This window comes from Heptranchias perlo, chromosome 2 (assembly GCF_035084215.1).
Source record: "Heptranchias perlo isolate sHepPer1 chromosome 2, sHepPer1.hap1, whole genome shotgun sequence".
Taxonomy (NCBI): domain Eukaryota; kingdom Metazoa; phylum Chordata; class Chondrichthyes; order Hexanchiformes; family Hexanchidae; genus Heptranchias; species Heptranchias perlo.
The window spans coordinates 103,524,041-103,542,424 of record NC_090326.1 but is presented as its reverse complement, the minus strand read 5'-3'; the positions used below and the strand labels follow the sequence as shown (position 1 = coordinate 103,542,424).

Genomic DNA, 18,384 nt, shown 5'->3' with positions numbered 1-18,384 from the left:
GCGCTCATCCAGGCAAATGGAGAGTATTCCATCACACTCCTGACTTGTGCCTTGTATTTGGTGGAAAGGCTTTGGGGAGTCAGGAGGTGAGTCACTCGCCGCAGAATACATTTGCATTCACATTGGTGCAGGCATTGGTGTAAAACCCATGTAAAACGGATGTAAGCAGCGGAACTATCTGGAAACTTTTGTTTGTCGTTTAGAAAGACAGTTCAGCCTGCACTCTCCAATAGCACACTGGGTGACAAACAAGTGAGAGAGCAACAGTGCATGGCTCTTTCATTTCACTCTCACATAACTTCATTGCACGTATTAGCAATATTTTTTATTATACATGTGCAGAATTATGACTAAGCAGCATCTGTTTCCAGAGGGCAGTAGGGCAGGGTCCCATCCAGGAGAAGAACACAAAACTTTACAGATGCAGACCTCCGAGCTCTCCTAGGGGCGACTGAAGGCCAGAAGGGTGCCACCAATTCTGTCAGGAATGTAACTTGTGTTTGGAGGGAGGTGGCACTGGTACTGAGTGTCAACTTACTCACCCCTAGCACTGCAGACCAGTGCCACAGTGCAACAATCTCACCAGGGCTAGCAAGGTAACACACTGGGAACTCTCCTTTTCTTCCTTCCCCATCATGGGCACCAGCACAATCTTCATCCTCTTAAGGCAACACTTCTACAACCCTTTGCAGTGCACTCTGGTTAAGACTGGCTCTAACTCAACACCTTTCACTATGGCTATCCAACTCCACTTACAGTAACTACTTAAACGCACAACCCTAAAACCCCTTCCTCCACTTTAACATGCCTCATACCCCCACATCTCCTATTTCACCTCTCCTATGCCACTTGGCACAGATTCCTCACCTGCTAGCCTTATCCTCACTTATTCTATCTTTTTGCAGGGCAAATTGCCAAACAATGCATGGTACAGGCACCCCCAGCTTTAAACATCTCAACCCCTTTGAGGACAGGGCCATGGAACTCATGGGCACTCAATGTGGGAAATAGTGAGATCAGCGGCATCTTTCTGGCACCAGGTTAATCGCTAAACACCTACACATCACTGTGAAGCACTACACAGACACAGCCTTTCATAACCTTTCTCTGTCCCCTTAATACCAAGGGATTAAGATGTTCACCCTCCTTTCCTGCAGATCCGCCACAGCAACTGGAGGCGCAGGAGGCAGAAAATGATGAAGAGGATCTGGGATTGTCTACTCTAGAGATGAAAAGGCTCATGGGAGATATTATTCAAGTATTCAGGATTCTTAAGGGAACAGAGATATTGTACCCTGACAAATGTTTGAGATTGCCACTAAATCTGGAACCAGGGGACAAGAGCTCAAACTGAGAAGAGGAAAGGTGCACAGCTTCAATTTAACTACTTTATGTAGAGGGTGGCGAACGTGTGGAATGAACTGCCCAGGGAGGCAGACAGTTTGGAAAATTTAAGGGGGAATTGGATAGATATTTAGGGAGTGGGTGATTGAGAGGTATTACTTTTTGAGACTGGCCAGATGGACTGCAGAAGCTTCTCTGGCCCTTTACTTTACTGTGTTCCTATGATGGGTGATTTTTGATGAGCAGAAGCAGCACAGGCTGGAGATAAATGTGACAGCTGTTGGTAATTGCTTAAATTCACTTGGAGACCACAGCACTAAATTTCCTCTCTCTTTGGAGAACAGGACTTCTGCCTACTTGTCATTTGTGCCCCAATTCTCCTTTCTGGAGTCATGGGCATTTACATATTTAGAGCGGGCATCTGAGGCATTTATTTTGCAACTAAGGCCCCTGCTTCAGGTGGGGGATGGGAGGCTAAAACTCACTACAGCAACACCCTGCCACTTTTCTACTCAAATGCCCCGATATTACCAATGAGACGGGTTGGCAGCGGGAGGTCAACGGGGTGTGTGGGTAACCCGCCCAGTAAAATCGGTGGGTTCCCCACGTGATTGCGGGTGAATTGAAGCCACTTACCTTGGCTTCCGGGTTTCCCATTGGAAACCTGCGCAGCGGGCGGACTGCACACCCGCATCACAGGCTGTCAGCTGGAGGAGCCCTATTTAAAGGGGCAGTCCTCTAATGCTGCTGCTGCAGCAAACAGCCAAAATTACAGCATGGAGCAGTCCAGGGGAAAGGCTGCTCCCAGGTTTAATGATGCCTTACTCCAGGTGTTACTGGATGGGGTGAGGAGGAGGAGAGAGATCTTCTACCCGGCGGACGGGAGGAAGTGGCCTGTCTCTGCCACCATGAAGGCCTGGCTCGAGGTGGCAGAGGAGGTCACCAGCACCACCAACATATCCCGCATCTGGATCCAGTGCAGGAAGTGCTTCAATGACCTAACTAGGTCAGCCAAAGTGAGTACACTTACTCATTCTCCTCCACTCTATCTTCCACATCACCGCCCCCACCCCACATCTCCTTCTGCACTGCCAACACTACTCTATCACATCATTCCTCACACCCACTCAAACCTCATCCTCAACTTACCTGCACTTACTCACCTCCCCAGTACTCATCCCGCCACTACCACTCAACCCAATCCTCATGGCTCTGTCTCATACTCACCCTCTGATGCATCTCTTTCACGGCCACCCTCACCCAACCTGCCACCACCTCTGCTGCAGCCACAGGGGATGCATCACGTATGAGTAGTTGGAAGCAAAGGTTTCGTGAGCACAAAGGGGATGTACAAGGGTGTTTGACGGTTTGTCATGTTTTTTATTTATATTTGATTTTGGTTCAACTCACATTAAATATTATATTGTCACCACTACTGCCACGTCTTGGCCATTCTTAACTGGCTTGTGTAATAAGTCCCTTTCATGAGGTTCTCCATGAACACCCACACTTGATGCCACCCATTGGGTCACTCTACAGTGGGTGTATGTGTAGTTGCACGACTGTTTTGTGCAGGTGGGTGTGGCGTAGCACTGTGTTGTGGAGCTCCACGAGGCGGAGGTGGACGGCGTGCCTGGCGAGGCTGGTGATGTTGCTCTTCCTCGGATGAAATGAATGCAGCCATGGCGCCCCCCCATCCTGACGGTGTGAGTTTGAGGAAGTCCGCAAAGTAGGTAAATGTGTTTGCACAGCAGGAGGAGAGAGATCTTCTACCCGGCGGACGGGAGGAAGTGGCCTGCCTCTGCCACCATGAAGGCCTGGCTCGAGGTGGCAGAGGAGGTCACCAGCACCACCAACATATCACGCACCTGGATCCAGTGCAGGAAGCGCTTCAATGACCTAACTAGGTCAGCCAAAGTGAGTACACTTACTCATTCTCTTTAGGGTATAAATTAATAATTTTGAGTGGAAAGACAAAGGTGTTGCAGCCAAGACTTTGTCTGAAATGACAGAGTGCCCTGCTGCAATAAATGAGGTATTCCCCCCAACTGTCAAATAATCCTTTGCATCTCCCACTGGCTGCTAACTGAAACACGTCTGCTCTAAATGGGAGTGTTTCTCACAGCACAGGAAACACGCTGAGGATCCATGAAAATTGCGCCCCTGCCAAAATCTCCTGTCAATGAGATCTGTCAAGTACCTCAACTAGGTAAGTAAGTATTTAAATTGTCATCCCGCCGGCTTTAATTGCCGGTGGGAGTCCCGCATGCGGGAGTTGCACGCGCACCCGACCGCATCACTGGGGAACCCGGAAGTGGGCGGTTGGAGCCGGGCTCCGGACCCGCTCCGGGATTCACCTTTTTAGGAGCCCCCCGCCCTGAACGCACCCGCTCGGCCATTCAAAAATCGGCCCCAAAGATTTTTTTAAATGAGTCAGTTTTGAATATTTGCATTTATCTTACTGCAATTAATCGCTTTGCATTATGAGCCTTGTAAAATTTAACCAAAAAGTGTCCTTTGCACCTCGCATTGCTCAGGCACAAATGGTAAGAAATACGTTGTATGAGTATTTCCCTCATTTGCACGGCATCATAATACACCCACACACTATTTGCGAGCCTGCATATTATGTGCCCATTCAGGGCAAAAAGGGATGCAGACTTGGTGTAACCAGGTCTTATCCCAAATTCTTCCTCCTCCAATTCCTTTGTTTTGTGGCCCTGGTGCCATGGAATTCTTGTCCCGTACATCAAAGTCAAGGTGGGTGCGGGGTGAGAAAGGACTGTGTGGGGTTTATCTCTTATGGAAATATGGTCAAGACCCCCGAAATCTCAGGATGGAGAGGGCCTAGTCTTTTATACCCCAACAACTTACCTTTGTAGGCCTCGGACTTGCTGCACCAGTGGCCCCGCTGCAGCATCCCCAGGAATTTCCTTTCCGCAGAGCCAGACTCCCTGTTGGTGGCAGGAAACTAGCCCTGCCTACCAAGTGACTTCCACCCAGGAAAACGTGTTGGGGTCACAGCAAGGTTGGAGTCCCACCTTGCTGCTAAACCCAGTAAAGAGAAGAATCCAGCATTCGGCTTCTATTGTTTTGAAACATATACTGCAAGATCAGTATAATGAAATGAAATTTACTGTTTTTGCTTTTGCTTCTGCTCAATATCACTTCTTAATAAACTTGATTCATAGGGGGTAATTTTAACCTAACCCACCCGGCGGGAAACAGACAAGATTGGATTGGCGTCCATTTACAACCCGCCCAAATTTACTTTACATTGACTTGTTAGTTTTCCACCAGGCGGGTTAGGTTAAAATTACCCCATTGTATTCCGCCTGGGTAGTATTGTCTCTCAGTTAGAGAGACCAGGAATGAATAGTAATATTCCATACTATTTACATCCTTTACAGAATCCAGCATTCCTATACTATATACAGTACAAAGAAGGTTCCTATACTATATACAGTACAAAGAAGGTTCACTCGGTTAATCCCGGGGATGAGGGGGCGGACATATGAGGAGAGGTTGAGTAGATTGGGACTCTACTCATTGGAGTTCAGAAGAATGAGAGGCGATCTTATTGAAACATATAAGATTGTGAAGGGGCTTGATCGGGTGGATGCGGTGAGGATGTTCCCAAGGATGGGTGAAACTAGAACAAGGGGGCATAATCTTAGAATAAGGGGTTGCTCTTTCAAAACTGAGATGAGGAGAAACTTCTTCACTCGGAGGGTAGTAGGTCTGTGGAATTTGTTGCCCCAGGAAGCTGTGGAAGCTACATCATTAAATAAATTTATAACAGAAATAGAGAGTTTCCTAGAAGTAAAGGGAATTAGGGGTTACGGGGAACGGGCAGGAAATTGGACATGAATTTAGATTTGAGGTTAGGATCAGATCAGCCATGATCTTATTGAATGGCGGAGCAGGCTCGAAGGGCCGATTGGCCTACTCCTGCTTCTATTTCTTATGTTCTTATATAGCACAATGAGAAAATGGTTCATTGTTTGCCAGGAGGCTCACTTTGCAATACAAAGTCCAGTTTTGGTTTATAGGGAGCGTATGCTTGCCTGGGGAAGTATGTACAACCAGGAATTATAGGAAGAACAGTGGGAGACAAAGGCCAGCTTAGACTGGGAAAGTTCTTAAATTCATTCGGAATAAAGGTAAGTAATTAAAATAGAGTTGTCTGCAACAGAGGATAGTAAGAGCCAGGGCAAGGAGGTTAATAATTATGTGAAGGGTTACGAACTGGTTGGAGGGGGGGGGGGCTATACTTTTGGTGGAACTCTGGGTTTCTACCCCTTTCAACACTTCTGAGAAAATTGCATGGCCACTTCTTATGCCCACCACTGTAATGTCACTGAACGATGTTGTAAGTGCATTCCCAGCTTAGCTGAGAGTTCCACCTAGAGTGCCCCAATAGATCCAGTGGGAGCTAAGCCTGCTGAGGGCCTTAGTTTACAAAAATGTACCATGGGTCTATGGCCCTTTCTAGGCCTTGGGGCTCCCCCATCAGAGCGGCTCCAACATTTGGCTGCCTCAGTGGGTCAGGTGCATCTGTTGTATTGCTGCAAGTGCAGGCACCTGCCCCAAATATTTAAATGACCCTATTTCTCAGATTTGAGATGGGGTTAGGAGGGGTCAATGTAAAAATTGGATAGCCATGTGGTGAAGGATAGAACACTGAAGCCTGGTCTTTAGTTGTTTCCAAGCCTTTATACACGGAGATTCCCCTTACACACACATCACCTCCTAGCTAAGCTCTCCTATAAAAAGGATACAAGAGAGTCCCCAATTGATACCCACCACCTGAATACAATTAACACTAATTGACATAAATCATATAATTAACAGTCACAGCAGTGGGCAGAAATTCTGCCCCTCTCCACCGTACTTTTGCCCTTCAAATGGGTCCACAGAATGTCTGCACTAGGGAATGCAAAATGACTATTATAATAGCAAACAGGAGTAGGAATTCAAAAGTAGGAAAATTACAAGAATTTTTGCAAGTACGTTGGGGAGAAAAAATAAACAATCATAAGAATATAGGAATGCTGACTTCTGTAAAGGATGCTAAGATTTGTGAAGGTATGGACATAGCTGGAAATTCAATGAGTTCTTTACTTCTGTATTTACAAGGGAACAGGACAGCACAGGGGCCGTGGCAAAATGGGTGTTCCAAGATAGTACAATGAGAAGCATAATAAAATTAGCATTAATACAGTTGGTGACTGGATACTTGAATAAGATCTGAATGGATAAAGTGCCTGGGTGGATAGAGTTCATCCTAGGGTTCTTAGGGAACTTAAGGATGCACTGGCAGACCACTGGCACAAATATTTGTGAATATTGTACATTAGATCAGGGGGTAGAACTGGAGGACTGGTGAACTGCAAATGCAGTAGCGTCCTTATTTAAAAATAGATGTAGAGGAATCTAGAGAAGTATAGACCATTTAGTCTCACGTCAGCACCAGGGAAAATTGTGGAACTGATTGTCAAAGACAAGCTGTTGAAACATTTTGGTGAGTTATTAACTAATTCATCAGAATAAGTATGGATTTACCAAAGGAAAGTCAAGCCCGATGATTTTAACAGACTTTTTTGATGAATGAACTAAGGATCTAGTTAGGAGCGACAGTGTACATGTGGTTTACTTGGATTTTAGTAAAGTTTTGATAAGGTGTCTCATGGAAAATTAGTTGAGAAAATTAGCGGGCATGGTATTAGTGGCAATATGATTATGAGTTCAAACCTCATACCAGGGATTTGAGTGTTCAATCTAGGCTTCAGTGCAGTACTGAAAGAGTACTGCATCACCTCCAAGCTCCCCTCCAAATCACAAATCCCCTCCACACCATGGTGTTTACCGCCATAACTGTGAATGACTCAGGCTGTTATGAGATGCTCATTTAGAGCTTGTTGGTTGGATGCATCACCTCCTTTTTGGTGGACACCAAGGAAAAGAGATGATATTTCACGCTGTTAATAGTAATGCACACCTTAAAACAAGGTGGGGGTAAAATTCGATAGGGCCTAATATTGGGCGCAGCTGGCCTTGTCCTAGAAGGTTTCTGCCACAGTACTCACCGTCAATCTGCATTGAAATCCAAGCCTTGCACGTTGATTCAATGCAATTTGCACTTTCCACCAGCAGAGGGAGCCCCAATCTCAAAGGGAGGCTGTCTCTTCAAATCTCTTAAAGGTAGCCGGTACCTGTTACTGGCTAAAAAATAACAGTCTTCTGTCTGCACAGAGTCTGAATGGAGTTCAGACATCGCACATGCAGGTCTGTCCCTATGTTTACGCATTGATGAGTTATGTTAAAACATTGAATAAAGGTTGCGCACCACTAAATCCCACAACCTCCAATCTGCATGCCAGGCCTCACCAATCTGCCGATCTGAGTTGGTACCAGGCCTGCGAGAGTGCGTGCACCAAGGTTCTCTGCTGATGCACTAGAGGCCTTGGTGTAAAAGGTGGACAGAAGGAGGGACATCCTATATCTAAAGGGGACGGGGGGGGGGGGGGGGTTGGTGCAAGAGGCCCTCCAGACATATGGCTAAAAGGCAATGGAAGGCAGCGGGGGACGAAGTCAATGCCAGGCGCACAGCACCACGAACATGGATGCAGTGCAGGAAGAAGTTCAATGCTTTGATACGAGTGGTCAAGGTGAGTGAGGTCAACTGTCAAGTGGCGTCTCCCACCAACTGCACTGCTAGCCACATCCACTGCTCCACGCACTACACCCCCCCCATCACCCACATACCAACAAACTCTTTCAATCAGTACTCAATTCTTCCAATCAGATGCTTCCTCTCACCCTTACACATCACCACTGTTGCAAGGTACCCACCCTCAACTCACAGGCCACGCATACTGGCAGCTATTCAACCAAGACAGGCACATCACCCAGACATCCCGCTTTCTTGCAGAAGAAGATGGCGCATAACAGGAGGCAGCAAGTGGCAGTGGTATTTAGCCCCTTGAGCCATTCAATGAGATCATGCTGAACCTGTGACCTAACTCCATATACCTGCCTTAGCCCCATATCCCTTAATACCCTTGGTTCACAGAAATCTAACAATTGAGCGAGCATCAACTGGCATTTGCAGAAGATCGTTCCAAACTTTTTCCCACCCTTTGCATGTAGAAGCGTTTCCTAACTTCACTCTTGCACGTCCTGGTTCTAAATGTTATGCCATGTCCCCTTGTCCTAGTATTCAAGTATAGGAGACCTCCAAAAACAGTTACAAATGTATCGGCAGCCAGAAGCAATAATCCAGCAACTAACCTGTAAATCCTGCATGGTCCCTTTAATAGAGCTGGTGGCACTCTAAGACACGTTCAGATGGTCATGGTTAAGACTGTGCGTTGAGTTGAGCGTAACGTGCCAAAATGGTATCTATCACTTTAAATCAGCCTTGCACGCTGATTGCATCAATTTTCTCCTTACTTTACATGCTTCGGGTGTTCGGTAATTGCGCATGCGCTAATTCCTATACCAAAATGGCGTCCGGCGCATGTCATGGAGGAAACGTGTGTGCGCAGCCAAGACACCATCTTGGATGTTCGAGAGGCCGTGTTGCGCAGTAACAACGGGTGCTAGATGGCCCAATTTAGCGCCCTATATGTATGTGTAGAAAAGAATGAAGGAAAGAGTGTTTGAACAAAGCCATTAAGCATGAAAATCAAAGAATGATATAACCATCGGCCTCCCCCTCCTCCAACTCCCTCTACTGTCTCTACTGCCCCTGCACCTATAATCTCTAGAGCCCTCTCCTCATAGGCAGTCAAGTTTAACAGCTCTGGGCAACCTCCTCCTGTTTGCATGCACTGCATCCTGTGATGTGCAGCCTTCTCCTAAAAATAGATTTGAAAAGGACGCATGTTGGAACGTCATAGGTGAGAGAAATTGTGTGTCACCCAAGTGCCCAGAACATTAGCTACCTTATGTGAATGTGTGAATATCTAACATTAAGGAACCTTGTGCTACCATTGTACTTGGTGCTTCATACTTTCCACATTTAATGGGTGAAATCTTCAGCACTTTGAGATGGTAACATTACCCAGCACCATGGAAGGAAATAAGCATGTCTTTGTATTTACAAAGATCACAATTTGGCACTATCCACTACGTTCTCCCTCTGTAATGGTACACCAAGTTCACAGTGAAGAGCAATAACAGTGATCTACAAGGCCTTCTATAAAATTGTTGTCACATGTTTGTATACTTGGCACAAAATTTCTTCCTCACCTGCTCCCTGTTCGGACCGCAGGTGAGACTCTGTTGACGCAATGTATCACCTCCATCCATGCCTCTGCAATGGTATTACTCAATTGCACGGTAGCGCTCTCCTCCAAGCCTGGCTGCTGAACAACGCCATTTTTCCCCCACTCATTTTCCATTGAGCACTTCGAGGGCTGTAGGCAGCCCCTTAAGAGCTGATGGCACAGGAAATCCTGCCCAACATTGGCTCACTTAGAGCTAAGCGCTGGAAGTGCCATCAAGATATATAATTGAACTGACATTGCATTATGGTGAAGGTCAGCTTGTTGTCCCCAATGCATATACTTGCTTGATGCAGTGTTTCTGGCACAATGGTGCTGGGACTGTATTATCCACCCATATATCTTTAACCTTGTGCATCACCTATACATTTATCCCTCTTGCATATATAGGAACAATGTGGTATAGCAGGTCAGATAATCTAAAAGAAAAATACTCAAAGGCTAGACTATGCCTTTATCTTTAATGAGGATAACAGTGTAAATATAAAATAAATATATACAAGAAATTCTTACAGATAGGTCCCAGCTCCATAATGTTATCAAATGCACAGGAGGGGGTGGTGCCAAGAGTTGCACAAAGCTGTGGATATAAAGAGAAAACAATAAAGCAAATTAGCTGGCTAGAGCTTTCATTCTCTTTCATTCTAGTCAAATGGGATGGGAAAGACTTCCCTCTCAGCTGACAATGAGATGGCAGTATTCAAGATCCCACAAGCTTCCGTTATCTGACCCGTGAAGCTTGGACTGATTATTTTCTAATTGTGTGCTTCTGTGCATTAATGCCTTCTCCTGTTAGGTGCATTGTTTATAATTTCACATTGTGTGTAAGATTGGGAAACACTGTTCCCTCATTAGTGGTTTCAGACCAATGAAGGAGCAGCCTTTTTCCACCAATAAGGGAGTAGTGTTTACTGATCCTCCAGTTCCAAGAAGGTCTAAAAATGCTGTAAACATCAATTGAAAAAACTGCAACTCCAGAGAATAGGTGGTAGGGAAAATTGCACAGGCATTGGTATCAAGTGTAGCAGAATGTGTGGGGTGGAAGTGGAGAATGGTGAAAGAAACTAGACCAGGCCAGAAAGAGAGGATCACCAGCCGGCCAGTTTTAGCGGAGGGGGTTGGGTTTTTTCATGCTCGGGTGTTTGACTTTTAGCTATGGGGGTAAGACTTATACAGTGCGGGGCATCATTTTATTGAATAGAAGTATGAATTTTTATGTACAGTGAATCCAAAAAATTCTATTGTAAAAGAGAGCACAGACGGTGGCACTCTGTGTGGGTTAAATAGTGTTCCTGAAGTATCTGCACATGGTGAAACATGCAGCACCTGTGAGCGGCAGAAGTACGATCACCAACTTCTCTCAGGACTCCTTCCTCACTTCACACTCCACACACTTGCTTCCCATTCAACACCTCCCCATACTACTCGAGAAGTAAGCGTAAGGGAACATCTAGGCAACGTAATACGTTTAAGATAATGATTGATAAAGATGCAAGTAAGATAAAGACCAAAGTAACAGCTTGGAAAAAAAACTAATTTTGAGGGGATGAGAATGGAACTAGGCAAGATAAACTGGAAAAAATATTGACAAACAAAGAGATAGAACAGCAGTAGGAAATATTTAAACAGGTGATCAGTAGAGTTTAGCAGAAATATATTCCGCAAAAAAACTGGAACAAACTAGCCAATAATGAAAAACCATGGATGAATAAAGAGATAAGGTAACATTGAAACTAAAGAAAAAGGCATATACTAAGTACACAGACAATAAAGGAGAGGATGACAAAAGGCAATTTGTCAAAGAAGAGGTTAGGAAAGAAACCAAAAATCAATTAGGAAAGCAAAGAAGAACTACGAAATTAAATTATCAAAGAATATAAAAAGAAATAGTGAAGTATTCTGCAGACACATCAATAACAAAAGGACAATCAGGATAGGGATAGGACCATTAAGGGATGCACAAGAAAAAGTCACAGGTAATGACAGCAAAATGGCAGAAATAGCGAATAATTATTTTGCCTTAGTATTTACCAGGGAGACTAACAGGTTGGACATCACCTGAGAAGGAGAGATCAAAAAAGATATCAAGACATTTGAGATAGAAAGGGGGGAGATAATTGATATCTTAGAGGTCAGAGGGTGATATCAAGGAAGGGCTGAGTGCACTGGATACAGCAAAGGCTATGGGCCCCAACAACATCCCGGATGTAGTGCTGAAGACTTGTGCTTCAGAACTAGCCGCGCCTCTAGCCAAGCTGTTCCAATACAGCTACAACACTGGCATCTACCCGACAATGTGGAAAATTGCCCAGGTATGTCCAGTCCACAAAAAGCAGGACAAATCCAATCCGGCCAATTACTGCCCCATCAGTCTACTCTCAATCATCAGCAAAGTGATGGAAGGTGTCGTCAACAGTGCTATCAAGCGGCACTTACTCACCAATAACCTGCGAACCGATGCTCAGTTTGGGTTCTGCCAGGACCACTCGGCTCCAGACTTCATTACAGCCTTGGTCCAAACATGGACAAAAGACCTAAATTGCAGAGGTGTGGTGAGAGCGACTGCCCTTGACATCAAGGCAGCATTTGACCCAGTGTGGCACCAAGGAGCCCTAGTAAAATTGAAGTCAATGGGAATCAGAGGAGAAACTATCCAGTGGCTGGAGTCATACGTAGGACAAAGGAAGATGGTAGTGGTTGTTGGAGGCCAATCAGCTCAGCCCCAGGACATTGCTGCAGGAGTTCCTCAGGGAAGTCCTAGGCCCAACCATCTTCAGCTGCTTCATCAATGACCTTCCCTCCATCATAAGGTCAGAAATGGGGATGTTCACAATGATTGCACGGTGTTCAGTTCCATTCACAACCCCTCAGATAATGAAACAGTCCGTGGCCGCATGCAGCAAGACCTGGACAACATCCAGGCTTGGGCTCATAAGTGGACAAGGCCAGACAAGTACCAAGCAATGACCATCTCCAACAATGATGTGGAGATGCCGGTGATGGACTGGGGTGGACAAATGTAAGGAATCTTACAACACCAGGTTATAGTCCAACAATTTTATTTTAAAATCACAAACTTTCGGAGATTATCCCCTTCGTCAGGTGAATGAGTGAAAGGTTCTCAAATCGCATATCTTATATTAGGCTGGGACACGATCACACCAATCAAAAGGTGTTGTTGGTGTTCAAACAGGCCAGTCACGGAGAACAGTACGTCCCAGTACACTGAATATACATTGTGTCAATTACACAGACAGAGAGAAAGAGACCCAAATGGCAGAGAGAGAGAGTATTAAAAACAGATAACTTTTTTTCCCTTTTGCTGGTGGGGTTATGTGTAGCGTGACATGAACCCAAGATCCCGGTTGAGGCCGTCCTCATGGGTGTGGAACTTGGCTATCAATTTCTGCTCGACGATTTTGCGTTGTCGTGTGTCTCGAAGATCGGTGGCTGAATGTCCTTGACTGCTAAAGTGTTCCCCGACTGGGAGGGAACCCTCCTGTCTGGCGATTGTTGCGCGGTGTACGTTCATCCGTTGTCGCAGTGTCTGCATGGTCTCGCCAATGTACCATGCTCCGGGGCATCCTTTCCTGCAACGTATGAGGTAGACAACGTTGGCCGAGTCACAGGAGTATGAACCATGTACCTGGTGGGTGGTGTCCTCTCGTGTGATGGTGGTATCCGTGTCGATGATCTGGCATGTCTTGCAGAGGTTGCCGTAACAGGGTTGTGTGGTGTCGTGGACGCTGTTCTCCTGAAAGCTGGGTAATTTGCTGCAAACGATGGTCTGTTTGAGGTTGGGTGGCTGTTTGAAGGCGAGTAGTGGAGGCGTGGGGATGGCCTTAGCGAGGTGTTCGTCGTCATCGATGACATGTTGAAGGCTGCGGAGAACATGGCGTAGTTTCTCCGCTCCGGGGAAGTGCTGGACGATGAAGGGTACTCTGTTGGTTGCGTCCTGTGTTTGTCTTCTGAGGAGGTCTATGCGATTCTTCGCTGTGGCCCGTCGGAGGATCGCTGCCCTCAGCTTGACATGTATGCTCAAGCTGTCAGGAGATGCGTCAATGCCAGATTCATCAGCCGCATTCACAAGACAATCCAGAATGTCACCCGAGCACAACGCAACGCCATCAACGCTCTCAAGACCAACCACAACATCGTCATCAAACCAGCGGACAAAGGAAGAGCCATTGTCATACAGAACAGAATGGACTATTGCAAAGAAGCATACCGACAACTGGACAACCAGGAACACTACAGACAGTTACCCGCAGATCCGACCAAAGAACACACCCACCAGCTCAACAAACTGATCAAGACCTTCGATCCAGACCTTCAAAGCATCCTACGTGCTCTCATCCCACGTATTCCCCGCGTGGGAGACTTCTACTGCCTCCCAAAGATACACAAAGCCAACACACCCGGACGTCCTATCGTATCAGGCAATGGAACCCTGTGTGAGAACCTCTCTGGATACGTCGAGGGCATCCTGAAACCCATCGTACAGGGAACCCCCAGCTTCTGTCGCGGCACTCAGACTTCCTACAAAAACTCAGCACCCACGGACCAGTTGAACCAGGAACACTTCTCACCACGATGGACGTCTCGGCACTCTACACCAGTATCCCCCACGATGACGGCATCGGTGCGACAGCATCAATACTCAACACCAACAACAGCCAATCTCCAAACGCCATCCTACAACTCATCCGCTTCATCCTGGATCACAATGTCTTCACCTTCGATAACCAGTTCTTTACCCAAACACACGGAACAGCCATGGGGACCAAATTCGCACCCCAATATGCCAACATTTTCATGCACAAATTCGAGCACGACTTCTTCACTGCACAGGACCTCCAACCAACGCTATACACCAGATACATCAACGACATTTTCTTCCTATGGACCCACGGTGAAGAATCACTGAAGAGACTACACGATAACATCAACAAGTTCCATCCCACCATCAAACACACCATGGACTACTCCTCAGAATCGGTTTCTTTCTTGGACACACAAATCTCCATCAAAGACGAGCACCTCAGCACCTCACTCTACCGCAAGCCCACGGACAACCTCAAGATGCTCCACTTTTCCAGCTTCCACCCCAACCACGTCAAAGAGGCCATCCCCTATGGACAGGCCCTACGAATACACAGGATCTGCTCAGACGAGGAGGAACGCGATGGACACCTACAAACGCTGAAAGACGCCCTCGTAAGAACGGGATATGACGCTCGACTTGTCGATCGACAGTTCCGACGGGCCACAGCGAAGAATCGCATAGACCTCCTCAGAAGACAAACACGGGACGCAACCAACAGAGTACCCTTCGTCGTCCAGTACTTCCCCGGAGCGGAGAAACTACACCATGTTCTCCGCAGCCTTCAACATGCCATCGATGATGACGAACACCTCGCTAAGGCCATCCCCACGCCTCCACTACTCGCCTTCAAACAGCCACCCAACCTCAAACAGACCATCGTTCGCAGCAAATTACCCAACTTTCAGGAGAACAGCGTCCACGACACCACACAACCCTGTTACGGCAACCTCTGCAAGACATGCCAGATCATCGACACGGATACCACCATCACACGAGAGGACACCACCCACCAGGTACATGGTTCATACTCCTGTGACTCGGCCAACGTTGTCTACCTCATACGTTGCCCCGGAGCATGGTGCATTGGCGAGACCATGCAGACACTGCGACAACGGATGAACGGACACCGCGCAACAATCACCAGACAGGAGGGTTCCCTCCCAGTCGGGGAACACTTTAGCAGTCAAGGACATTCAGCCACCGATCTTCGGGTAAGCGTTCTCCAAGGCGGCCTTCGAGACACACGACAACGCAAAATCGTCGAGCAGAAATTGATAGCCAAGTTCCGCACCCATGAGGACGGCCTCAACCGCGATCTTGGGTTCATGTCACGCTACACGTAACCCCACCAGCAAAAGGGAAAAAAAGTTATCTGTTTTTAATACTCTCTCTCTCTGCCATTTGGGTCTCTTTCTCTCTGTCTGTGTAACTGACACAATGTATATTCAGTGTACTGGGACGTACTGTTCTCCGTGACTGGCCTGTTTGAACACCAACGACACATTTTGATTGGTGTGATGGTGTCCCAGCCTAATATAAGATATGCGATTTGAGAACCTTTCACTCATTCACCTGACGAAGGGGATAATCTCCGAAAGTTTGTGATTTTAAAATAAAATTGTTGGACTATAACCTGGTGGTGTAAGATTCCTTACATCTCCAACAAGAGAGAGTCTAACCACCTCCTCTTGACATTCAACAGCATTCCCACCGCCGAATCCCTCACCATCAACATCCTGGGGGTCACCATTGACCAGAAACTTAATTGGACCAGCCACATAAATACTGTGGTTACAAGGGCAGGTCAGAGGCCAGGTATTCTGTGGCGAGTGATTCACCTCCTGACTCCCCAAAGCTTTTCCACCATCTACAAAGCACAAGTCAGGAGTGTGATGGAATACTCTCCACTTGCCTGGATGAGTGCAGCTCCAACTACACTCAAGAAGCTCAACACCATCCAGGACAAAGCAGCCCGCTTGATTGGCACCCCATCAACCAACCTAAACATTCACTCCCTTCATCACCGGCGCACAGTGGCTGCAGTGTGTACCGTCCACAGGATGCACTGCAGCAACTCGCCAAGGCTTCTTCGACAGCACCTCCCAAACTCGCGACCTCCACCACCTAGAAGGCCAAGGGCAGCAGGCACATGGGAACAACACCACCTGCATGTTCCCCTCCAAGTCACACACAATTCCAACTTAGAAATATATCGCCGTTCCTTACTCTTTGCTGGGTCAAAATCCTGGAACTCCCTTCCTAACAGCACTGTGGGAGAACCTTCACCACACGGACTGCAGCGGTTCAAGAAGGCAGCTCACCACCACCTTCTCAAGGGCAACTAGGGACGGGCAATAAATGCTGGCCTTGCCAGCGGCACCCACATCCCATGAACGAATAAAAAAAAAGCATGTGGAATCAGGGGACAGATAGTAGAATGGATAGCAAGCTGGCTACAAAACAGAAAACAGAGTAGGGTTTAAGGGTAGTTACTCAGACTGCAAAAGGTAGGAAGTGGTGTTCCACAGGGCTTGGTCCTGGGACCACTGTTGTTCAGAATTTACATTAACGATTTGGATTCGGGAATGGGAAGTACAATTTCAAAATTTACGAACAACGTGAAATTGGAGGGTATAGTTAATACAAAGGAAGAATGCGTTAAAATGCAAGAAGATATTAATAAATTTGCAGAATGGGTGTATAATTGGCAAACGAATTTCAAAATAGATCAATGTAAGTGGTGCACTTTGGTAGGGAGAATAAGGAGGCCACATGTTGCTTGGAACAAAGGGATCTCAGAGTACAGATACACAAATCACTAACAGTAGCGACGCAGGTTAGTAAGGCCATAAAAAAAGGCAAACCAAGCATTGGGGTTCATGTCTAGAATTGAAAAGCAAAGAAGTTATGTTAAACTTGTATAGAATCTTGGTTAGACCATACCTGAAGTAATGTGCACAGTTCTGGACTCCATATTACAAAAAAAGGTATCGAAACAGTGGAGAAGGTGCAAAAAAGATTCACAAGGATGATACCAGAACTGAGAGGATCTACTTAGCAGGAAAGACTAAACAGGCTGGGGTTCTTTCCTCTAGAAAAGAGAAGGCTGAGAGGTGACCTGAAAGAGGTCTTTAAGATAATGAAAGGGTTTGATAGTGTAGACGTAGTGAAAATGTTTCCACTTGTGGGGGAGTCCAAAACTAGAGGTCATCAATATAAGATAGTCACTAATAAATCCAATAGGGAATTCAAGAGAAACTTCTTTACCCAAAGAGTGGTTAGATTGTGGAACGCGCTACCACAGAGAGTAGTTGAGGTGAATAGCACAGGTGCATTTAAGGGGAAGCTAGATAAGCACACAAGGGAGAAAGGAATAGAAGGGTATGCTGATAGGGGTAGATGAAGTAGGGAGGGAGGAGGCTCGAGTGAAGCATTAATGGCGGCAAATGGCCTGTTTCTATGCTGTAGACGAAACGTAACTCAATGTATAAACTAGTCAAACTTAGGGAGGACAGAACTCTTAATCCTATAGTTAGGAACTATAGACTACTTAGCTTAACGTCGGTGGTAGTAAAGATAATGGAATTTTTACTCAAAGATGTAATAGAAAAACATCTAGAAACCGAAAATATAATAAAGAATAGTAAGCACTGATTCCAAAAGGGAAGGTCATGCTTGACCAACCTTATTGAATTCCTTGAGGAAGTAACAGAAAGGGTGGCTAAGGGTAACGTAGTAAATGTAATATACTTGGATTTTCAAAAAGCCTTCGATAAGGTACCGCATAGTAGACTCATGACTAAGGTCAGAGCATGTGGAGTCAGGGGACAAGTAACAGAATGGATAGCAAGCTGGCTACAAAACAGAAAATAGATAGTAGGGGTTAAAAGAGGTTACTCGAACTGACAAAAAAGTGCGAAGTGGTGTTCCACAGGGATTGGTGCTGGGACCACTGTTGTTCACCATTTACATAAATGATTTGGACTCAGGAATCAGAAAAACAATTTCAAAATTTGTGGATGAGACCAAATTCGGGGGGTATGGTTAATCTGAGGAAGACTGCGACAAAATTGAAGAAGACATTAATAAACTTGAAGAAAAACTTGCAGAATGGGCATGTAAATGGCAAATGAATTTCACTAT

At 46.2% G+C, this 18,384-nt stretch overlaps 1 protein-coding gene across 1 annotated transcript in view; it reads right to left on the bottom strand.

Annotated features, from left to right (window-relative positions):
- Positions 1 to 18,384, bottom strand: part of ddc (dopa decarboxylase) — a 108,206-nt gene that overhangs the window by 38,967 nt on the left and 50,855 nt on the right. Inside the window, exon 6 of the mRNA XM_067998682.1 lies at positions 10,149 to 10,215. Within this exon, the coding sequence (XP_067854783.1) occupies positions 10,149 to 10,215 (67 nt within the window). The remainder of the gene's footprint in view (positions 1 to 10,148; positions 10,216 to 18,384) is intronic.